The sequence below is a fragment of the Palaemon carinicauda genome, chromosome 29 (genome assembly GCF_036898095.1).
Source record: "Palaemon carinicauda isolate YSFRI2023 chromosome 29, ASM3689809v2, whole genome shotgun sequence".
NCBI lineage: Eukaryota > Metazoa > Arthropoda > Malacostraca > Decapoda > Palaemonidae > Palaemon > Palaemon carinicauda.
Genome location: NC_090753.1, coordinates 66,675,782 through 66,698,281, shown reverse-complemented (window position 1 = coordinate 66,698,281; position 22,500 = coordinate 66,675,782). Strand labels below are relative to the sequence as shown.

At 37.8% G+C, this 22,500-nt stretch overlaps 2 protein-coding genes across 2 annotated transcripts in view; one reads left to right on the top strand and one right to left on the bottom strand.

Moving 5' to 3' along the window:
- LOC137622206 (carbohydrate sulfotransferase 11-like) overlaps nucleotides 1–11,895 on the top strand; it is an 18,155-nt gene extending 6,260 nt beyond the window's left edge. The window contains exons 2-8 of the mRNA XM_068352673.1: nucleotides 394–491; nucleotides 1,150–1,226; nucleotides 5,186–5,353; nucleotides 6,040–6,175; nucleotides 7,175–7,347; nucleotides 8,115–8,249; nucleotides 8,797–11,895. Coding sequence (XP_068208774.1) covers nucleotides 394–491; nucleotides 1,150–1,226; nucleotides 5,186–5,353; nucleotides 6,040–6,175; nucleotides 7,175–7,347; nucleotides 8,115–8,249; nucleotides 8,797–9,021 — 1,012 coding nt within the window. The 3' untranslated portion in view covers nucleotides 9,022–11,895. The remainder of the gene's footprint in view (nucleotides 1–393; nucleotides 492–1,149; nucleotides 1,227–5,185; nucleotides 5,354–6,039; nucleotides 6,176–7,174; nucleotides 7,348–8,114; nucleotides 8,250–8,796) is intronic.
- Nucleotides 11,896–16,060: 4,165 nt separating this feature from the next.
- Nucleotides 16,061–22,500, bottom strand: part of LOC137622205 (uncharacterized) — a 23,261-nt gene continuing 16,821 nt past the window's right edge. The window contains 1 exon segment of the mRNA XM_068352672.1: nucleotides 16,061–21,668. Within this exon segment, the coding sequence (XP_068208773.1) occupies nucleotides 17,292–21,668 (4,377 nt within the window). The 3' untranslated portion in view covers nucleotides 16,061–17,291.

The window sequence follows — 22,500 nt, the reverse complement described above, 5'->3', positions numbered from 1 at the left end:
TCCTGATCGCTGATTGGTTGGACGAGATAATTCTAACCAATCAGCGATCAGGAAACTTTTCTGAGCTAAAAGGGCACCGCTGCGAGTCGGTGCAAATATGCCTCATTAAAATAAATTGAGTATAGGTAGGTAGCCTACACTCCCACAGAGCGTGGTGTGCCAGGATTTCCTGCGTCCAGCTGTACATTTGTAATATATTTTCAAGGAGCGATAATAACATTAAAATTTATAAACTATACAACACTTGAAAATAAAAAAAAGGAAGAGAAATAAGATAGAAGGTTACTACTAACCGTATAGTCAGCACGAGAATAGGTACACTTCTCAGAGCGTGGTGTACCAGGCTTTCCTGCGTCCAGCTGTACATTTTTTTTAATTATTTTTTTTTTTCAGGGGGGGGCCCCGCTCCTCAACCACTCGGTGGGGCAAAGCCTTGATGTGGGTCATCATCATTTTCGTCGTCTCGACTTACTTAGTTATCTCCAATGCAGGTGAGGCTGAGGATATGTAATTTTATATTGAATGTGTTGTACTGTATACAACAACATAAACAACAACAACAACAATAACGTTTCTAGTCCAATGCAGGACCAAAGGTCTGAGGCTTGTTAATTCACACCTGGGGTTTGGCTAGTTTTAATTCTCAGGCTGGTCAGTGAGGATTGGTGATGGTGGGAGATTTTTGTCTGATCCTTCATAGTGAACCAAACAGTATATATATATATATATATATATATATATATATATATATATATATATATATATATATATATATATATATATATATATGTATATATATATGTAAATAGATAGATAGATATAGATATATATACATTTGTATATATATATATATATATATATATATATATATATATATATATATATATATATATATGGGAAGGGTTGCATATAACCAAGATCAGCAAAGCTGTACTAGTCAGGACTAACAACACGAGGTTGGTTTGTTGTGAGCAATCAAACCCAAGTCTCCCACCATCACCAATCCACATGGGCCAGCGTGGTGATGAAAATGGCCATACCCCAGACACGAACAAGCCATGTCTGAGGCCTATGTCCTGCAATGGACTGAAAACGACTGCTTGTTTAAGAATGTATCATATTTGATGTTTTTTTTTTTACATTCACCAGGATCGGAGCACCACAGACTGCCTTTCCTACAGTGGCTTATAGGAGATTTCTTCGATGATAGCTCTGACACGTCACAGGTGAGAGAGAGAGAGAGAGAGAGAGAGAGAGAGAGAGAGAGAGAGAGAGAGACCCATTTTATTACTGATGCAGAGAGAGAGAGAGAGAGAGAGAGAGAGAGAGAGAGAGAGAGAGAGAGAGAGACCCATTTTATTACTGATGCAGAGAGAGAGAGAGAGAGAGAGAGAGAGAGAGAGAGAGAGAGAGAGAGAGAGAGAGAGAGAGAGATTATTTTTCCATTTTTTCCTCAAAATATAAGAATAATAACCTTTCTCTTGGAAGTTTCACTGGTGGTGTTCTATTAAAAGAAAAATAAATTCTAACTTATTAAGTAAATGAAAATTTCGTTCTTGAAGAATAATCACCGATAAACATATTAATATATTTTTTCAAGAAAATTTATTTATTCTCTTTGAAAATCTGAACTCTATTCCTAAATATATCTCTAAATTTTTTGAAAACATTATTTTTAAGGATATAAATTTAACTTTTCTCTGAAAAATGGGAAAGAGGCAAAAAAATACATTCTGAAATCACCACCTTCTTCTTCTTCTTCTTCTTCTTCTTCTTCTTCTTCTTCTTCTTCTTCTTCTTCTTCTTCTTCTTCTTCTTCTTCTTCTTCTATTTTTAGTAGGAGATCTAGCTCAATCTTTGGAGCCAATGTACTCACCCTGTAACCATGGTTTAAACTTGAGCATGTGGCCATAACCTTACATACTGCTGCTTCTTACCTTAGATTACCTTAAAACTTTTCAAATTTCTTTAAATTTGTAGTAAAACCTTAGAATCAGCTTGAATATTACTTTGAAACCATGCAAATTTCCTTAAACTGAGGTAATTACCTTAAAAGTTTAAACAATGCCACAGGCCATTCCACAACCATTCTCTTTACCCCAATCTTTGGAGCCAATGCACTCCCCTATAACCCATTCCACAGCCATTCTCTTTGCCCCAATCTTTGGAGCCAATGCACTCCCCTGTAACCCATTCCACAGCCATTCTCTTTACCCCAATCTTTGGAGCCAATGCACTCCCCTATAACCCATTCCACAGCCATTCTCTTTACCCCAATCTTTGGAGCCAATACACTCCCCTGTAACCCATTCCACAGCCATTCTCTTTGCCCTAATCTTTGGAGCCAATGCACTCCCCTATAACCCATTCCACAGCCATTCTCTTTACCCCAATCTTTGGAGCCAATGCACTCCCCTATAACCCATTCCACAGCCATTCTCTTTACCCCAATCTTTGGAGCCAATGCACTCCCCTATAACCCATTCCACAGCCATTCTCTTTACCCCAATCTTTGGAGCCAATGCACTCCCCTATAACCCATTCCACAGCCATTCTCTTTACCCCAATCTTTGGAGCCAATGCACTCCCCTATAACCCATTCCACAGCCATTCTCTTTACCCCAATCTTTGGAGCCAATGCACTCCCCTGTAACCCATTCCACAGCCATTCTCTTTGCCCTAATCTTTGGAGCCAATGCACTCCCCTATAACCCATTCCACAGCCATTCTCTTTACCCCAATCTTTGGAGCCAATGCACTCCCCTATAACCCATTCCACAGCCATTCTCTTTACCCCAATCTTTGGAGCCAATGCACTCCCCTATAACCCATTCCACAGCCATTCTCTTTACCCCAATCTTTGGAGCCAATGCACTCCCCTATAACCCATTCCACAGCCATTCTCTTTACCCCAATCTTTGGAGCCAATGCACTCCCCTATAACCCATTCCACAGCCATTCTCTTTACCCCAATCTTTGGAGCCAATGCACTCCCCTGTAACCCATTCCACAGCCATTCTCTTTGCCCTAATCTTTGGAGCCAATGCACTCCCCTATAACCCATTCCACAGCCATTCTCTTTACCCCAATCTTTGGAGCCAATGCACTCCCCTATAACCCATTCCACAGCCATTCTCTTTACCCCAATCTTTGGAGCCAATGTACTCCCCTGTAACCCATTCCACAGCCATTCTCTTTGCCCTAATCTTTGGAGCCAATGCACTCCCCTGTAACCCATTCCACAGCCATTCTCTTTGCCCTAATCTTTGGACCCAATGCACTCCCCTGTAACCCATTCCACAGCCATTCTCTTTGCCCTAATCTTTGGACCCAATGCACTCCCCTGTAACCCATTCCACAGCCATTCTCTTTGCCCTAATCTTTGGAGCCAATGCACTCCCCTGTAACCCATTCCACAGCCATTCTCTTTGCCCCAATCTTTGGAGCCAATGCACTCCCCTGTAACCCATTCCACAACCATTCTCTTTACCCCAATCTTTGGAGCCAATGCACTCCCCTATAACCCATTCCACAGCCATTCTCTTTACCCCAATCTTTGGAGCCAATGCACTCCCCTGTAACCCATTCCACAGCCATTCTCTTTGCCCCAATCTTTGGAGCCAATGCACTCCCCTGTAACCCATTCCACAGCCATTCTCTTTGCCCTAATCTTTGGACCCAATGCACTCCCCTGTAACCCATTCCACAGCCATTCTCTTTGCCCTAATCTTTGGAGCCAATGCACTCCCCTGTAACCCATTCCACAGCCATTCTCTTTGCCCTAATCTTTGGAGCCAATGCACTCCCCTGTAACCCATTCCACAGCCACTCTCTTTGCTCTAGTCTTTGAAGCCACTGTACTATTATGTAACCCATTCCACAGCCATTCTCTTTGCCCCAATCTTTGGAGCCAATGCACTCCCCTGTAACCCATTCCACAGCCATTCTCTCTACCCCAATCTTTGGAGCCAATGTACTCCCCTGTAACCCATTCCACAGCCATTCTCTTTACCCCAATCTTTGGAGCCAATGTACTCCCCTGTAACCCATTCCACAGCCATTCTCTTTACCCCAATCTTTGGAGCCAATGTACTCCCCTGTAACCCATTCCACAGCCATTCTCTTTACCCCAATCTTTGGAGCCAATGTACTCCCCTGTAACCCATTCCACAGCCATTCTCTTTACCCCAATCTTTGGAGCCAATGTACTCCCCTGTAACTCATTCCACAGCTTTTCTCTTTGCCCTAATCTTTGGAGCCAATGCACTCCCCTGTAACCCATCCCACCGCCATTCTCTTTACCCCAATCTTTGGAGCCAATGCACTCTCCTGTAACCCATTCCACAGCCATTCTCTTTACCCTAATCTTTGGAGCCAATGTACTCCCCTGTAACCCATTCCACAGCCATTCTCTTTGCCCTAATCTTTGAAGCCAATGTACTCCCCTGTAACCCATTCCACAGCCATTCTCTTTACCCTAATCTTTGGAGCCAATGTACTCCCCTGTAACCCATTCCACAGCCATTCTCTTTGCCCTAATCTTTGGAGCCAATGTACTCCCCTGTAACCCATTCCACAGCCATTCTCTTTGCCCTAATCCTTGGAGCCAATGTACTCCCCTGTAACCCATTCCACAGCCATTCTCTTTGCCCCAATCTTTGGAGCCAATGTACTCCCCAGTAACCCATTCCACAGCCATTCTCTTTGCCCTAATCTTTGGAGCCAATGTACTCCCCTGTAACCCATTCCACAGCCATTCTCTTTGCCCTAATCTTTGGAGCCAATGTACTCCCCTGTGACCCATTCCACAGCCATTCTCTTTGCCCCAATCTTTGGAGCCAATGTACTCCCCTGTAACCCATTCCACAGCCATTCTCTTTGCCCCAATCTTTGGAGCCAATGTACTCCCCTGTAACCCATTCCACAGCCATTCTCTTTACCCCAATCTTTGGAGCCAATGTACTCCCCTGTAACCCATTCCACAGCCATTCTCTTTGCCCTAATCTTTGGAGCCAATGTACTCCCCTGTAACCCATTCCACAGCCATTCTCTTTGCCCCAATCTTTAGAGCCAATGTACTCCCCTGTAGCCCATTCCACAGCCATTCTCTTTGCCCTAATCTTTGGAGCCAATGTACTCCCCTGTAACCCATTCCACAGCTATTCTCTTTCTCCCTCGCCAACAGTACGCCCAGACAGGTAACATGACCTGGGAGCAAACCCAGAAGATTCGCGTGAACCACATGGAGCGAGCGTGCAAAGGCCTGAACCTCAATCAGACGATAGACGCGGTCGTGAGGAAACACATTCTGGTTGACACGCGCCACAAGGTTCTGATGTGCTTCGTTCCCAAGGTAACGAATTTCTGTAATGTTCTGGTTTTGTTTCGTTCTGATGTGGAATGTGAGGTGCCAAGGTCGTCGTAGAAGGAATTGATGAGAGAGTGTTTTAAAATGTGTGATTGTTATTCTTATCGTTATTACTAGCTGAGCTATGACCCTAGTTGGAAAGGCGTGATCCTATAAGCCAGGCTAGTTAAGGCTGGATGGTATAAGCCCGACTAGCTAAGACGGGATGCTATAAGCCCGACTAGTTAAGGCAAGATGCTATAAGCCCGTCTAGCTAAGGCAGGATGCTATAAGCCCATCTAGCTAAAGAAGGATGCTATAAGCCTATTTAGCTAAGGCGGGATGCTATAAGCCTAACTAGCTAAGGCAAGATGCTATAAGCCCAAGGGCTGCAACAGGAAAAATAGCTCAGTGAGGAAAGGAAACTAAGGAAAACGACAGAATAGTGAGTCTGAATGTACCCACAAGATGGCCTAATAATTAAGAGTGGAATATCTGTAAACTCAAGGGTCAACTACATTGATTAGTTCATCATACCAATCTCACCTGGAATAGAATTCTCTATTTTCATGTAATTCAGTCTTCATTAAGGTATTCAAACTAAGCTAGAATTGTCTGTATCTATGATATTTTCTCCCTGTCAATTTCCTCCTCCATTGAATTGTCCAAACTTCATTTTTCCTCATGAACAGGTGGCATGCACTTCATGGAAAAGGATCTGGTTCTGGTTAGCAGGTTTGCTGGAGGAAGACGAAAATGTCATGGGTTTAACCAGGAGTGAAGTTCATGGTAAATTCTTGCCAACTCTCTCCAGCGTCAAATTTGTAGGTGAGTACCCCTTCGGGGAGTAATTGTAGTGCAATGTAGGCATTATTATTATTATTATTATTATTATTATTATTATTATTATTATTATTATTATTATTATTATTATAAGTAGTAGTATTATTATTTTCTAAGCTACAACCCTATTTAAAAAGCAGGATGCTATAAGACCAGGGGCTCCGACAGGGAAAATAGCACAGTGAGGAAAGGAAACAAGGAAAACTAAAACATTTTAAGAACAGTAACAACATTAAAATAAATATTTCCTATATAAACTATAAAAACTTTACCAAAACAAGAGGAAAAGAAATAAGATATAGCGTGCCCGAGTGTACCCTCAAGCAAGAGAACTGTACCCCAAGACAGTGGAAGGCCATGGTACAGAGTTTATGGCACTAACCTAGGTTGAGAGTGGGCTTAGGGACTGGTAACTTGAATAGCTACTGGAATTAATGGTTTAGTAAAAATTTCTCCCAACATATTTATATTTTGTAGGTGATAAGTATAATTGTCATAAAGATATTATTATTTTCATCATTATTATTTGCTAAGCTACAGCCCTATACGGATAAGCAGGATGCTATAAGCCCAGGGTCTCCAACAGGGAAAATAGCCCAGTGAGGAAAGGAAACAAGGAAATAAGAGACGTAATTAGCAATTAAAATAAAATACTTTAAGAACAGTAACAACTTTAAAACAAATATTTTGTTTATAAACTTTAAAAACTTTAACAACAAGAAGAGAAACAAGAGAGAAAAGTGTGCCCGAGTGTACCCTCAAGCAAGAGAACTCTACCCCAAGACAGTGGAAGACCATAGTACAGAGGCTTTGGCACTACCCAAGACTGGAGAACAGTGGTTTGACTTTGGAGTGTCCTTCTACCCTTACCAAGAGGAAAGAACGAATTAGACGGTATTTATGATAGTTCCTGCTTTTAATATTAGGGAAATAACTTCACCCTTTATAATATACGTCCTTATAGAATTCCTTTGTGATTGACAGAACAACAACGCAAAGAATTCCTGCTGACGTACAAGAAATTCCTGTTCGCCAGGCATCCCCTCCATCGGCTGATCTCAGCTTACAGGGATAAGTTAGAACACGTCGACAAGGAGAGTAATTTCGACTTCCACAAGCACGTTGGGCAAGAGGTCGAAAGCATGATGAGAGGAAAGGTAAGATAAGACACTAATCTTGTTATCAGTGATTTGTAAAAATCATCTTGAAGGTTATGGAATCAATTGGATTACGAGCTGTCTGATTTCTTTACTTCCAAGCTGTCTGTATTGGAAACATTCCAGCCATTTTTCATCAAAAGCATTACTTGTGTATGTCAGCTATGAACAAAATATATTATATACTTTGTGACTGCAGCTGTAAGTGGAACCAGATAGCTTTGATCAGTATTATTATTATTATTATTATTATTATTATTATTATTATTATTATTATTATTATTATTATTATTAATTGCCAAGCTACAACCTTAGTTGGAAAAGCTGGATGCTATAAGGCCAGGAGCTTCAACAGGGAAAATTGCCTAGTGAGGAAAAGAAACAAAAAAACTAATATTAAGAACAGTAACAACATTAAAATAAATATTTTCTATATAAACTATATAAAATTTAATAAAACAAGAGGAAGAGAAATAAGATAGCATAGTGTGCCCGAGTGTGCCCTCAAGCAAGAGAACTCTAATCCAAAAGACAGTGGAAGACTATGGTACAGAGGATTTGACACTACCCAAGACTAGAGAACAATGGTTTGATTTTGGAGTGTCCTCCTACAAGAGCTGCTTACCATAGCTAAAGAGTCTCTTCTATCCTTACCAAGAGGAAAGTAATCAACCTCCCTTGTTTATTGCAGGCAACAAACAAACAATAAGTCTTTCATCTCGTGTAACCTTTCGCATAATGATTCCACAATCTTCTTCTCCCAAAAGGTCTCTGGAGGGCACAACATTACGTTCCAGGAATTCATCCGATGGGTGACGCCTCCAAACGGAACCTGGACAACGGCCCAGCAGAATGAACACTGGAGGCCTATTGTGGAACTCTGTGCTCCTTGTGCCATACAGGTGAGGGTGTTCTGAATATGTAAACACAAGCATGTGTATATTCATATATATACACATATGTTATGTCAAAAGGGAGCTTTTTATATTATTTTTTGGGGAGAATATTTGAGAAGTTTAAAATCTACACAGTGTCTATTCTTAGAATAGTTTTAGATTCAAAGCAATCAGATTTACTTCAGACAGCTATTATTATTATTATTATTATTATTATTATTATTATTATTATTATTACTAGCTAAGCTACAACCCTAGTTGGAAAAGCAAGATGCTACAAGCCCAAGGGATCCAACAGGGAAAAAGTAGATAATTTCATTATTCTTATTAAATCCGTCGATATACCTGTTCAAAACAGTCCCCTAATATCCCTAAGCTGTTGCTCCTCTTGCTCTTCTGTATTCTCTCATATATATATATATATATATATATATATATATATATATATATATATATATATATATATATATATATATATATATATATATATATATATACAGTGGGTTCGCATTTATGGCGTTTGATACTATTGACGTCACCGCTTTGCCAACAGTACGACGCGGTGGGCCTATACGAAAACCTCCAACACGAAGCCAACGAGACGCTTTACTGGATTGGCGCTGGGGAATTGGCCGAGCGTTTCCCGCCCCCGGACCGAGCCTTCCACGCTTCGAAGCAGCATCAGAAATATAAAAATAGCCTTACCTCACAAGACAAACTGCAGTTCTTACGGACCTATTTGCTGGACTTTCTCCTCTTCGGCTATAACATGCCTTAGAAAATCAATCAAAACTCATACCATGTACAGAAAAGAATGGATGTCTTTTGAGAATGTCTTTTGAGTCTTAGTGACTAGATTTTGTACCATTACAAGTTCTTGTACTTTCTCTCCGTACTGCTATTTTAGTTTATACCAAACTTGTGAATGTCATAAGGTCCTCCGCTATAAGAGGACGATGGAAAATGGTTTTTCCTTATCTTGCTTTGCTGTATAAAATGAATCACTGTTTATGAAGTGTACAGAGTTACTTCTGGGTGGAACCATATGTATTATCCTAAAACCTCATCAGTATTCATTGTGATCAACGCAAATGAACTTTTTTGTATTTGTATTCTCTAATAACAAAGCTATCACCAATCTCCTTTGAAATCTCAGACATGTATAATAAGATATATCAGAATTCTGGGATTTGGTTCATAAACTGGGTTTAGGGCTGTTGTCGTAACGTCTCTGCCTGGTGATTGCCAGACTGGGTTAGAGTCCTGCCCAAACTCGTTATTTCCTATAGTGTCTGCAACCTCATCATCCTTGTGAACTAAGGATGGGGGTGGGGTGTTTGGGGAGCCTGTAGCTCTACCTGCTGAGTCATCAGCAGCCATTGCCTGGCCCTCTGCGTCCTAGCTTTGGTGGAGAGGGGCTTGGGGCCTGATCAAATGAACATATGGTCAGTTTCTAGGGTACTGTACCCTCAGCATCCATACGAGCTAAGCATAGTGGTTTTGGGGGAGCCTATAGGTCTACCTGCTGAGTCATAAGCAGCTATTGCCTGGCCCTCCCTGGTCCTAGCTTGAGTGGAGAGAGAGCTTGGGGCCTGATCATATGTAAATATGGTCAGTCTCTAAGGCATTATTCAGCTTGCTAGGACAATGTCACTGTTCCATGCTTCTGACATTCATGCCAGACTTCTGATTGTTAATTTAATGCTGAATATCTAAACTCGAAAACTGTTAGACTTACATCTGCTACAATATATAATCGATGCCTCACTATAGCTGTTAATGTGTGTATTTTAAGAATGAGGTATTAAGCCATTTTAAGTCTATTTCAATTGGACAAGAGTCATCGTTCATGATCGGTTTTTACATATACCTGAGTTGCTATTGATGTGGAAGCAATACAAAAATCATTTAAAAAAGAAACATTACTTTAGTATTGGATTTTATCCATTTATTGTTATTAATATTGTTATTATTATTGTTATTAATATTATTATTTGTTATCTAGTTGGAGAAGTAGAATGCTATAAGTCCAAGGGCCCTATTAAGGAAAAATAGCCCGGTGAGGAAAGGAAATAAGGAAATGAATAAAAAAGTAGGATGCTATAAGCCTAAGGTCTCTTTCAGGGAACAATAGCCCAGTGAGGAAAGGAAATAGGGAAATAGATAAAAAAGTAGGATGCTATAAGCCCAAGGGCCCCAACAAGGAAAAATAGTCCAGTGAGGAAAGGAAATAGGGAAATAGATAAAAAAAAAAAATAGGATGCTATAAGCCCAAGGTCTCTATCAGGGAAAAATAGCCCAGTGAGGAAAGGAATTAGGGAAATGAATAAAAAAGTAGGATGCTATAAGCCTAACGTCTCTATCAGGGAAAAATAGCCCAGTGAGGAAAGGAAATAGGGAAATAGATAAAAAAGTAGGATGCTATAAGCCCTAGGGCTCCACCAGGGAAAATAGCTCACTGAAGAAAGGATATAAGGAAAATAAGGAAATAAATAAACTACATTAGTAATGAACAATTAAAATAAAATATTTTAAGAATAATAACGACATTAATACAGATCTTTGCTATGTTATCTCCATAGCAAGGGTTCTCAACCTAGGCCTAACATTGCATTATTTCCAAAGTGCTCTTTTAAGATTTCAGTCTAACACATATCGTCTTGGTATTAACTGTGTGGTAACGCTCCTGACTGGTGAACGCCAGACTGGGGTTCGAGTCCCGCTCAAACTCGTTAGTTTTTTTAGGTCGCTGCATCCTTACCATCCTTGTGAGCTAAGGATGTGGGTGGTTTGGGGGAGCCTATAGGTCTATCTGCTGTCATCAGGAGCCATTGCCTGGCCCTCCTTGGTCCTATGTGGGGTTTGGGGGAGCCTATAGGTCTATCTGCTGTCATCAGAAGCCATTGCCTGGCCCTCCTTGGTCCTATGTGGGGTTTAGGGGAGCCTATAGGTCTATCTGCTGTCATCAGGAGCCATTGCCTGGCCCTCCTTGGTCCTATGTGGGGTTTAGGGGAGCCTATAGGTCTATCTGCTGTCATCAGGAGCCATTACCTGGCCCTCCTTGGTCCTATGTGGGGTTTAGGGGACTATAGGTCTATCTGCTGTCATCAGGAGCCATTGCCTGGCCCTCCTTGGTCCTATGTGGGGTTTAGGGGAGCCTATAGGTCTATCTGCTGTCATCAGGAGCCATTACCTGGCCCTTATTAGGCCTATGCGGGGTTTAGGGGAGCCTATAGGTCTATCTGCTGCCATCAGGAGCCATTACCTGGCCCTCCTTGGTCATATGTGGGGTCTGGGGGAGCCTATAGGTCTATCTGCTGAGTCATTAGCAGCCATTGCCTGGCCCTCCTTGGTCCTAGCTTGGGTGGAGAGGAGGCTTGGGAACTGATCATAGGATATATGGTCTCTCTAGGGCATTGTCCTGCTCGATAGGGAAATGTCACTGTCCCTTGTCTCTGCCATTCATGAGCGGCCTTTAAACCTTTAAACTAGATCTATTTTGATTGCAAGTAAGTGACTATAATATAGTATCCTTTCTTTTAAATAAGTTATTATAGTTCTGCTATTTCGTTTACCCACAGAGTACTTTGTTAACTCCCTATACTCAATCTTTTTTAATGAAACGCACTTGCACTAACTAGCAGCGATGCCCTTTTAGCTCGGAAAAGTTTCCTGATCGATGATTGGTTAGACAAGATAATTCTAACCAATCAGATAGCAGGAAACTTTTCCGAGCTAGAAGGGCACCGCTGCGAGTCGGTGCAAATGCGCCTCATTAAGAAAAATTGAGTGTAGGTACTTAGCTCTGGGGTGGGATGGGAAGTATTAAATTTAGGTTAACCTAGAAGGTATGTAGTTATCTTATGGATAGGTCTATTTGATTAACCCAAAAGGGATTTTGGTTAACTTGTCTGTTACTAAACTCGAGAGATACTTAGAAAACTCACTTGGTACCTGGCTAGCTCGGTAGTTCTTCGTTAACTAGAGTTTCTAGACGCTAGAGCACTAGGTTTAGATATAAACCCCTCTTGTTTTTAATTATACTAAATTTTTTTTAATGAGGCGCATTTACACCGACTCACAGAGGTGCCCTTTTAGCTTGGAAAAGTTTCCTGCAATCCGATTGGTTAGAATGATCTTGTTCAACCAATCAGCGATTGGAAAACTTTTCCGAGCTAAAAGGGCACCCCTGTAAGTCTGTGTAAATCTGCCTCTTTAAAAAGGATTGACTATAGGTTTAGATATGAACACCTTTATTTTTAACTTTGTAGGTAGTTAGTTAACTCAGTCGATAAAGGGTTTAAAAAAAAAAGATAGGCATATTTCTTGAAAGGTACAAATTAATATTTTCATGATTTTTTTTTAATATTGATTTTGCTTACTTAGATATTTTTAGATCAAGAAAAGAATTTTTATTAAAGAAATTGTTTGTTTGGCTCTGTACTAAGAGAAATATTATCTTAAATAAAATTATAGCCTAATTGAATTTATAAAATTATAGCCTAATTGAATATACAAAATTATAGCAATTCTCAAGAATATATAATAATCTATTATAATGCAAGTTGAAAGAAGACTTTAAACTATTGATTATATTCAATAAGGGTTTTATTTTGACCTTAAATATATATTTATTATCTAAATATTTTTGCTCGAATACACTTGAAATTACTGATGGCAAATGTATTCCTTTATCTCATCCTACATGCTTATTTCTATGCAAAAAATATTGTCTTTTTAAAAAGATGCAAATAGGAGATTTCGTATTGTTTATATTTGCAATGTAATTAATTGTAATGTCTTAAGTGCAATGTCTTGTTTAAGATTTTCAAATTTGGATTTGTTTTCGTCAGCTAATGTCAGACTTTAGATGATCATTTGATCAGAATTTATAATATTTCTTTTTTCATAATCTATATATTTCCTTTCTAGACTATTGTACAAGGTTATAAAATCACTTGTGCTTATTCATATACTTGTTTATCTGTTAGGAGGATTACTTCAAAACTGCTTGACCGATTCTCACCAAATTTTAACAGCTGTTATGTATTATACTCTGAAAGAACTCATTAAATTTTGAAGGTGATCCGGGTCCAGATAACAATTCTGTTTATCATTTTCATTATTGTTCGCCAAATTAATTCACTTTCAATATATGAAAAAGGGAGTGTTTAGTCCGTAGACTTTAGTAAAATTGTTGAAAATCTTCATTTGCTTCTTATAATAAGAGATAATTCATTCAGCCATTGTACTATTTATTATTATTATTATTATTATTATTATTATTATTATTATTATTATTATTATTATTATTATTATTATTATTTCTGTTGTTATTATATTGTTGTTGTTATTATTATTATCATTATCATTATAATTATTATTATTATTAATATTATTATTATTATTGTTATTATTATTACTATCATTATTATTATCATTATTATTATTATTATTATTATTATAATTATCATTATCATTATAATTAATATTATTTATTATTATTATTATTATTATTATTATTATTATTATTATTATTATTATTATTATTATTATTATTATTATTTTCTAAGCTACAACCCTAGTTGGAAAAGCAGGATGCTATAAACCCATTGGCCCCAACAGGGAAAATAGCAATATATTAAAAAACATTTCTTTTATTTTTTTTTTTTCTGTCTAACGAAGACAATGAAAAGTGGAAAAGACGTACATTTTGACAGCTCTTTGTTTTGATTTTAAACGAATGAAAGAGAATTTTCTGAAACAAGTACGATATAGGATCTGTTATAATAAGAATTTATTGCTATTTATGCTTTTTAAAATTAATATCTGAACGAAATGAATTAGGTTAACGGCAGCCTATATTTCCCTCTTAAATTTTCGGGAAAACCTGAACATTTGAGTGCATATAGGCCTATTGATTTTACACAAATCTGTGATTCTTATGCCTAAATTATTTCTTCTGTTTTGAAATAACAGTGTAATTTCCTTTGAACAATATGATGATAATTAAAAGTATTATATAAAAAACTTTTTTTCTTAGGATATAAAATCATAATTTGCATGTAGGCCTATTGATTTAACACAAATCTGTGATTCTTATGCCTAAATTTCTTCTGTTATGATATAGCAAAGTAATTTTCTTTGAACAATATGATGATATTTAAAAGTAATATATAAAAAACTTTTTTCTAAGGGTATAAAATCATAATTTGCATATAGGCCTACTGATTTAACACTAATCTGTGATTCTTATGCCTAAATTATTTCTTCTGTTTTAAAATAACAGTGTACTGTAATTTTCTTTGGACAATATGATGATAATTAAAAGTATTATAAAAAAAAAATTTTTAAGGGTACAAAGCCATGATTTTTATGTAGGCCTATTGATTTTACACAAATCTGTGATTCTTATGCCTAAATTTCCTCTGTATTGAAATAAGTGTAATTTCCTTTGGACAATATGATGATAATTAAAAGTATTATATAATTTTTTTTAAGGGTACAAAGCCATGATTTGCATGTAGGCCTATTGATTTTACACAAATCTGTGATTCTTATGCCTAAATTTCCTCTGTTTTGAAATAAGTGTAATTTCCTTTGGACAATATGATGATAATTAAAAGTATTATATAAAAAAAAAAAACTTTTTTTTTTTAAGAGTATAAAATTATATTTTTTATCCTTAAAATAATATCTTGTGGGACCTTGGATAACCAACCTGGTGGTGGCCTATTGCAAACGTCCCTGCCTGGCGTTCTACCAGACTGGGGTTCGAGCCCTGCTTAAGCTATTTAGTTTCTTTGGTTGCTGCAACCTTACCATCCTTGTGAGCTAAAGATGAGGAGTTTTAAGGAACCTATAGTACTACCTACTGAGGTATCAGCAGCCATTGCCTGGCCCTCCTTGGTCCTAGCTTGGGTGGGGAGTGGGCTTAGGCGCTGATCATATGTGTATATGGTCAGTCTCTAGGGCATTGTCCCGCTCGATAGGGCAATGTCACTGTCCCTCGCCCCTGCCATTCATGAGTGACCTTTAAAACCTTAAACCGATTCATTCCTGAAACCGGAATCATTTCGGTTGTGATAATGAGAAATTTCTCCATATTTTTTTTTTTTTTTTTTTTTTTTTTTTTTGCCTACAAGTTTATCACCTCTTGTAGGAAATTATATCAATCGGTGATAAACACAAACACACACATAGATATACAGCATATACTTGTATACAGTATTTGTACATATATAGCTATGGGTATATATACGTGCATATATATATATATATATATATATATATATATATATATATATATATATATATATATATATATATATATATATATATATACATACATAAAGTCTATCGATATGTACATATATTGTTATGGGTATATATATACATATATATATATATATATATATATATATATATATATATATATATATATATATATATATATATATATATATATATATATATATAATGTGTGTGTGTATATATATGTAGCCTATATATCTACACACATACACACACACACACACACACACACACACACATATATATATATATATATATATATATATATATATATATATATATATATATACATAAATAAAATCTATCTGCCTCTTTGTCTGTCTTTCTCCCTCTCATATATTCATATATCATCTATCTATCAATCTATCTACCAATCTGTACATGCATATTTATTTCCTATACACAAAGAAAACCCCAGACTTCTATCCCTAATCAAGTCCTCTTTGATTCAACCACTAAGATACTTTTCTTGTGGATAATAAAACCAAGAAATAGTTTCCTGTTTTGTATTTAAAGCTTAATCCAATATCACTTGAAAAATCCTTAATAATTATAGGCCTCTTCAGACATGTCTATGAAATACTGAACGTTAAAGATTTGCTTAACAATGTAAAAGAATATTCCTTAAACATATTTCAAGAATATTTTCTTAATACAAAATTGGTACAATAATTCTGGGCCTCTCAGACATGTCTATGAAATACTGAACGTTAAAGATATGCTTAACAATGTAAAAGAATATTCCTTAAACATATTTCAAGAATATTTTCTTAATACAAAATTGGTACAATAATTCTGGGCCTCTCAGACATGTCTATGAAATACTGAACGTTAAAGATATGCTTAACAATGTGAAAGATATTCCTTGAACATATTTCAAGAATATTTTCTTATTAGAAAATTGGTGTAATAATTATGGGCCTCTCAGACACGTCTATGAAATACTGAACGTTAAAGATATGCTTAACAATGTGAAAGAATATTCCTTAAACATATTTCAAGAATATTTTTCTTAATACAAAATTGGTACAATAATTCTGGGCCTCTCAGACACGTCTATGAAATACTGAACATTAAAGATATGTTTAACAACGTACAAAAGATGTTCCTTGAAAATATGGGAAACCTATTTCAAGAATAGTTTCTTAATACAAAATTGGTACAAAATAACAAATATAAATGACTAGGTACTATTTTACAAAAACTCGTATGATTCGAGTTGGTTGTAAAATGTTTATATGGAGTGGTTAGTAATTCACATAATATAGTTATTCTTTATCTGGTAATTCATTTTATTATACTGATAATCAGCACATATATACATACATACTTAACACACACGTAACACAACCCTGAGCATTCCAAACAAGAGTTGAATTGTACATAAAAACACAAAAAAAAAAAATTGTATTTAAGTCATGCAATCTTAAAGTTAGCCAGAGGAATCACAAACAGCCTTTTCTACATTATTCACCTTAAGACTGAAATCATAAGAAAAATGATTTCTTGACTGAAATCATAAGAATAATGATTTCTTGATCTGTCAAAGCGTAGCTCACAAACACTTCATTATGAAGACATTAGATTAATCTACAATGATTCCAGTAAAAAAAATATTCACACTATTTTATCTAGTGTCATAATAAAGTTAATTGTTGGAACAGACATTTTCCATGCTAGTATATTAATTCCTTTCTACATGACTCTCTTAGTTTGTAATTTGAATTTCTCTGGCTAAGGACTGAAACTAATCCTTGACTGCAGCAGAGTGGAATTTGTTTGGGCGGACAGAAGACTGCCCCTACCTCTCCTTAGGTGGTGCCTCAAAGGGGGCCCTTGTGGTAGGACTAAAATTCCTCCACACTTGTCGAAGGAGACGCTATCAGGATGTCCCCGCAGGAAAGGTGAATTGATGTGGTTGAAAGAATTCCCTGGAGTGGACGACACAGGGTCTTTGGTAAGTACAGATAAGAAATCCTTCCAGTACTTCCTAGCCCCTTGTTCGCGGCAGATGTGACAGAGGAAGAGGAAAACTCCTTGTAAAGTATTGAAAATGCAGAACAGGTAAGAAAAGACCTGTCGTAAATGACTGACCGCCAATAGTCCAAATATCCAAGTAAAACCAAGTAGAAAGAACACGCAGACTGCCATTCTTAGCTGATTCATGAACAGGGTCCTCTCCGACATGGTAGAATTGACACGTGCGCGTCCACAAATTGCACCGTGAATGATCAAACTGTACATGATTACATTCACAGTCATTGTCAGAGCTAATGGAGGAAGAAAAGCATATTTGAATCCTTGAACAGACATCCAGCATATTCTGGTAGCGCTATTATAATCATTGCTACTGTCATATAGCGAATGATCGTAGATGAGAACGCTCAATACGGGTAACACAGGAATCCCCCAAGCACAGACTGAGGCTTTCCACAAGAATCTGGGAATGTAAGTACCAACAACTTTCACAAATTTCAGGTATTGGTGAACAGCTTCAACAAGCATCCAACCAAATGAAGCTAGGATAAAGTAATGAAGGCCAACCGCCACACTTCGGCACAGCGGGTCATTCCAACTCTGATCGATTCCAGCTAGGAAGATGACCATACTACAAAAAACAGAAAAGGAGAGGTTCACTAAGATCTTGTTACTCAGCGATCGACGCCATTTCTTGAAGAGGCAAAATGTGGTGAAAATCAACAGGAGACCTATGATCGACAAACAGCAACCAATGATTGTTATTATATCTAGAACCATTGCGTGAGATCCGTCGAAGCCGCTGTCTTCGTCGTAATTAATCAGCTGTGCGAAACTGGTGAGGTGATTGCAAAGACAAACGTCATGTTGGCCTTGACGTTCCCCTTTCACGCAGCCTTTTTCTGACCATCCACCACGCTTGTTGTTGAGCATAAAATCCCAGTATACACATTTCGTGTCGTTGCCTGCTTTCAGTGGCTTAAAGAGGATCTTCACTGGCTCTACAAGGTCTTTAATTACCTCTCCCTTATATGAAGCCATAATTATATGACTGTTTACAGTATAATTTTCATGTGAAACGTCTTGGAAAAATTTCTCATTTTGGTATATGGCAAATACTAGGGATACTTTCTCATTCTTTCCTTCGAAATCAGTACTTTTTGGTTTCTGGCTGGTCTTAGTTGAAACCGTGTATGTTAGGTTATTTGGAAATATGATAGCAACTTCAGCATTTACAAGGTCTTCCTTTTTAAATCCCATATGCAGATATTCTTCCGAATTACCCATTGATTTTAGCCCTATAATGGTTGAATTTGCCTCCAAGTCAAGACGGTCGACTGCAACGTTGTCGCCTGACGACTTTGTGATCTGATCTCCATCAGCTTCAGGCAGCTGTACCTTAAAAGTTAATTCCTCAAATGCTTCTAAAAGAGTGCTTGAAGAATTCAATTTTCTCTGTATTACCTCAAATGCAGTAGCATTGGCCCCCATAATATTACTCACAACAGTCACAATATCATCAAAATGGTAAATTGAATCTTTGCTCTCTGAGAGATTCTGAAAAGTCTTTGCAATGAGGTATATATCTACTGGTAGCAGTGATGACTTATTAGCTGTGAGGTTTACCAAGGCTGCTCCTACTGTTGAATCTACTGCCCCCCTGTTTATTTCCCACAGACTTCTCGTAACATTTGAAGGATCCCCGCTACAACTATGGGAAGGCTCTTGCCAATAATACCCTTCTATGAAGTTGCCTAGACATTCCCTTGTTGCTGGGTCACCCTCGGGAGTTATACAAAGTTCATCTGAGACAACTATTTCATTTCCAATAGTTTCTGGCCATGTAAGGTTTCTTGGTACCATTGCCATATCATCAACAGTTACAGAAGCAAGACAGCCTACAGTGCTTCTAATTTCTTCAAAATAGCAACCACTTTCCTTCAAAACTTCACTTTTTATTAATCTGTCTCTCAAAGCTTCGAGAAGTTTCTTTTCATTCATTTTGGTTTCTTTTAATTCACATTCTAGATGAAAACTGTGAAGCACCTGTGTAAAGTTTGAATTTGGTGTATAGAATGACAAAGTATTACTGAACCTAAAGAAACCATTCAGATCGCTGGTTTCAAGATCTCTCCTCACAATATCACTGCATTGTTTAGAAGTTCTTGCCTGTCTCCTTGATTGGAATGTAGCATCATAATTTTCAGGACGGTACGCCTCTCCATTACGCAAGGTAACAACATAGGTGTAAGTACTGAAGTCTCTGTGTAGAATAACATTTGATTTCACTAGCATGTACGGTGGTCTTGTCCAGGTTTGACACTGATAATAGCCCTGCCTATTTACCTTCAACTCATATTGACACCCGGAATCTTTCGTTTGCTCAGGGTTCAGTCCAATGCCATTGACAAAACACTGTATACTTTCCTTTTCTTTACTCATCAGAAGCTGTACTGGGTTTATATCAATACACATTGTTTGGGAATCCTGGTTGCTAGGTTCATTTACTCTTAGCTCCACTGAAACATTCTGCCGTATAATCTGCTGGCACAATACGTCTTCCTTTACAGCTTCACTGCTCTCCAGGATCCAGCCATCTTGCCGAAGCACTCCGTACTTGTTTCTGTAATTTGTCTCCGGTAACCAGTTGATATTGTCTTCAGTTCCAGAGTAAACTATCCGGTCTGGGACCCACTTTATGTCCATCCAAACAGATGACACATTAGTATCATTTAAGTGCTGCCTGTATACCCAGTCTAAAAACCCAACATTTGGAGTTGGAAGCTGAGCGCCCTTTGCCGAGCAAAATTCATTTGCCTTTTCCCACGTGAAATTCTTCTTAGGAGAGAAAAGTTTGAAGCATATCTCATTTTCACCTTTAAACACAGGAGTTCTCCAACCGGGTGGACATAAACAACTGCCGCTATCTTGTTCGGTACACTGAGGACTAGGCTTTTCCAATGATTGGCCTGGCTTTGGTGTATCCTGTAAATCAATAACAGCCAAGAATGGCATTTTTTCTTGACAATCTGATGTCTGAAGTTTTTTCGTTTCTAAATCTATAGAGAGACAATCTTGGTCACTATGAGGATTTTGCTCAAGCCATGATATATTATAATTCTCGAATTCATTATAATTCTGAATTTTCCATTGAGGAGAACCAGAGCCCTGAAAGATGAGGGGTCCGAGATGTCCCACTCGTTTGACTGGAAGCCACAGTTTACTTTGGTTGCTCGTTCGATTAGTATATTTCTTGATGTCATTGAACATTCTAGAAAAAAGTGGGAGACCAACTATGTCTAATATGGTCGTTTCCTGACCAGTTTTATAATTTTCCTTAAATGCCTCTTCCCAACTCTGGCTTTGTGACAAGGCAATGCAATGTGTCTTTCCTACGTTCTTATAACCAACGGGACACCTATCTAACCACTGGCATGCAGATGGATCAAAGTCTAGATATGCTCCGTTGTTGTAATCACCCTTACAAACACCAGGTAGTAGTCGACCATAATCCACTTTGCATTTCAAATTCCTCGGATAAACCTTCCCGGCCTCAGTGAATGGCCAGACCAATGACTTTCCGCTCTTAAAGGACTCTTTCTGTTTGTAGCAGAATGTTGCAAATGTGAGATTAGAAGTATCGAGGAAATCAGCCTTTTTGAATATATCACGAAAAACACTAGAGACGTTTCTATTTTCGAAGTAAAATAGATTCATATCACTTCTTGGCATATGCACGTGAAACTTATACTTGGTCAACCAAAGAGAGGAATTGTCATCAGCTTCCCTTTCAGTGGAAATGACATCCCAAATATATTCATCAAGGGATGGGAATTTATCCTTGAAAATAGTACAGAGTTCAGCCTGCATTTCCTCATGAGTTCTGTTGATCGGTTCGTATCTGTTTGCGCGGAGGATGATCGTAACCCAGTCCTCCAGAGTTATGAGCATTTTGTTACTCGTAAGTCTTTCTTCAGACTTTGGTATCCATGTTTCACACCAGTAGGTGCCCTGGGCCAGTTGCATCTGAATGGCCTGCTCGGTGATCCCAGGGACAACGGACTCAGATTTTGACGAGTCGTGTACTGTGGATGGCTGCAGACCAGAAGCACTGTGGTCAATGTATACATTGTCCTGGAAAGAAATAAAGGTCAGATTAATATTATTATTATTACTAGGCCAAGTTACAACCCTACATGGAAAAGAGGGATGCTTTAAGATGCAGAGATTAATCATAATCTCTTAAATTTTGATTGGGTTACAAAAGTTTTCCTGACTGTCTGAGCATGTTTGTTTTTCATATCAGTGTACCATACGCGTTTCATACGCACTTGTACACTGCAATGGTTTTGTTTTTCTTTATCTTATCACTCGCTGTTCCCTGCGCTCTTAATTGACCAACCTGAGTAAGCTTGCTAGCTCATAATTTATTTTGTTTGAATTTTGTGACATTCTTGCTTGCAAGTCCTTGTATATAAACTCGATCAGTTTTCACCTTACAATGCCTAGCACATTGGTTACCCCGAAGTGCCAATGAGCGAGGCACGGTTAGGTGACAACTGATCGCGTTTATGTACAAGGACTTGCAACCAAGAATGTCACAAATCAAACAAATAAAACATGAGCTAGCAAGCTTACCCAGTTGGTTTATTAACAGTGCAGGGAAGGAGAAGTAAGATTAAAACCGTTTCAGCGTAAGAACGCGTATACAACACAAGTTTTTAAATCAATACTTCTCCATTCACATCTCCTATATAACAACATTACTATTAGAAAAGTCTAAATTGATTCTAACTTGAGCTTTTAAATCAATACTTCTCCGTTCACGATCTATATTATTATTATTATTATTATTATTATTATTATTACTATTATTATTATTATTACTTGCTAAGCTACAACCCTTGTTGGAAAAGCAGGATGCTATAAGCCCAAGGGGCTCCAACAGGGAAAATAGCTCAGTGAG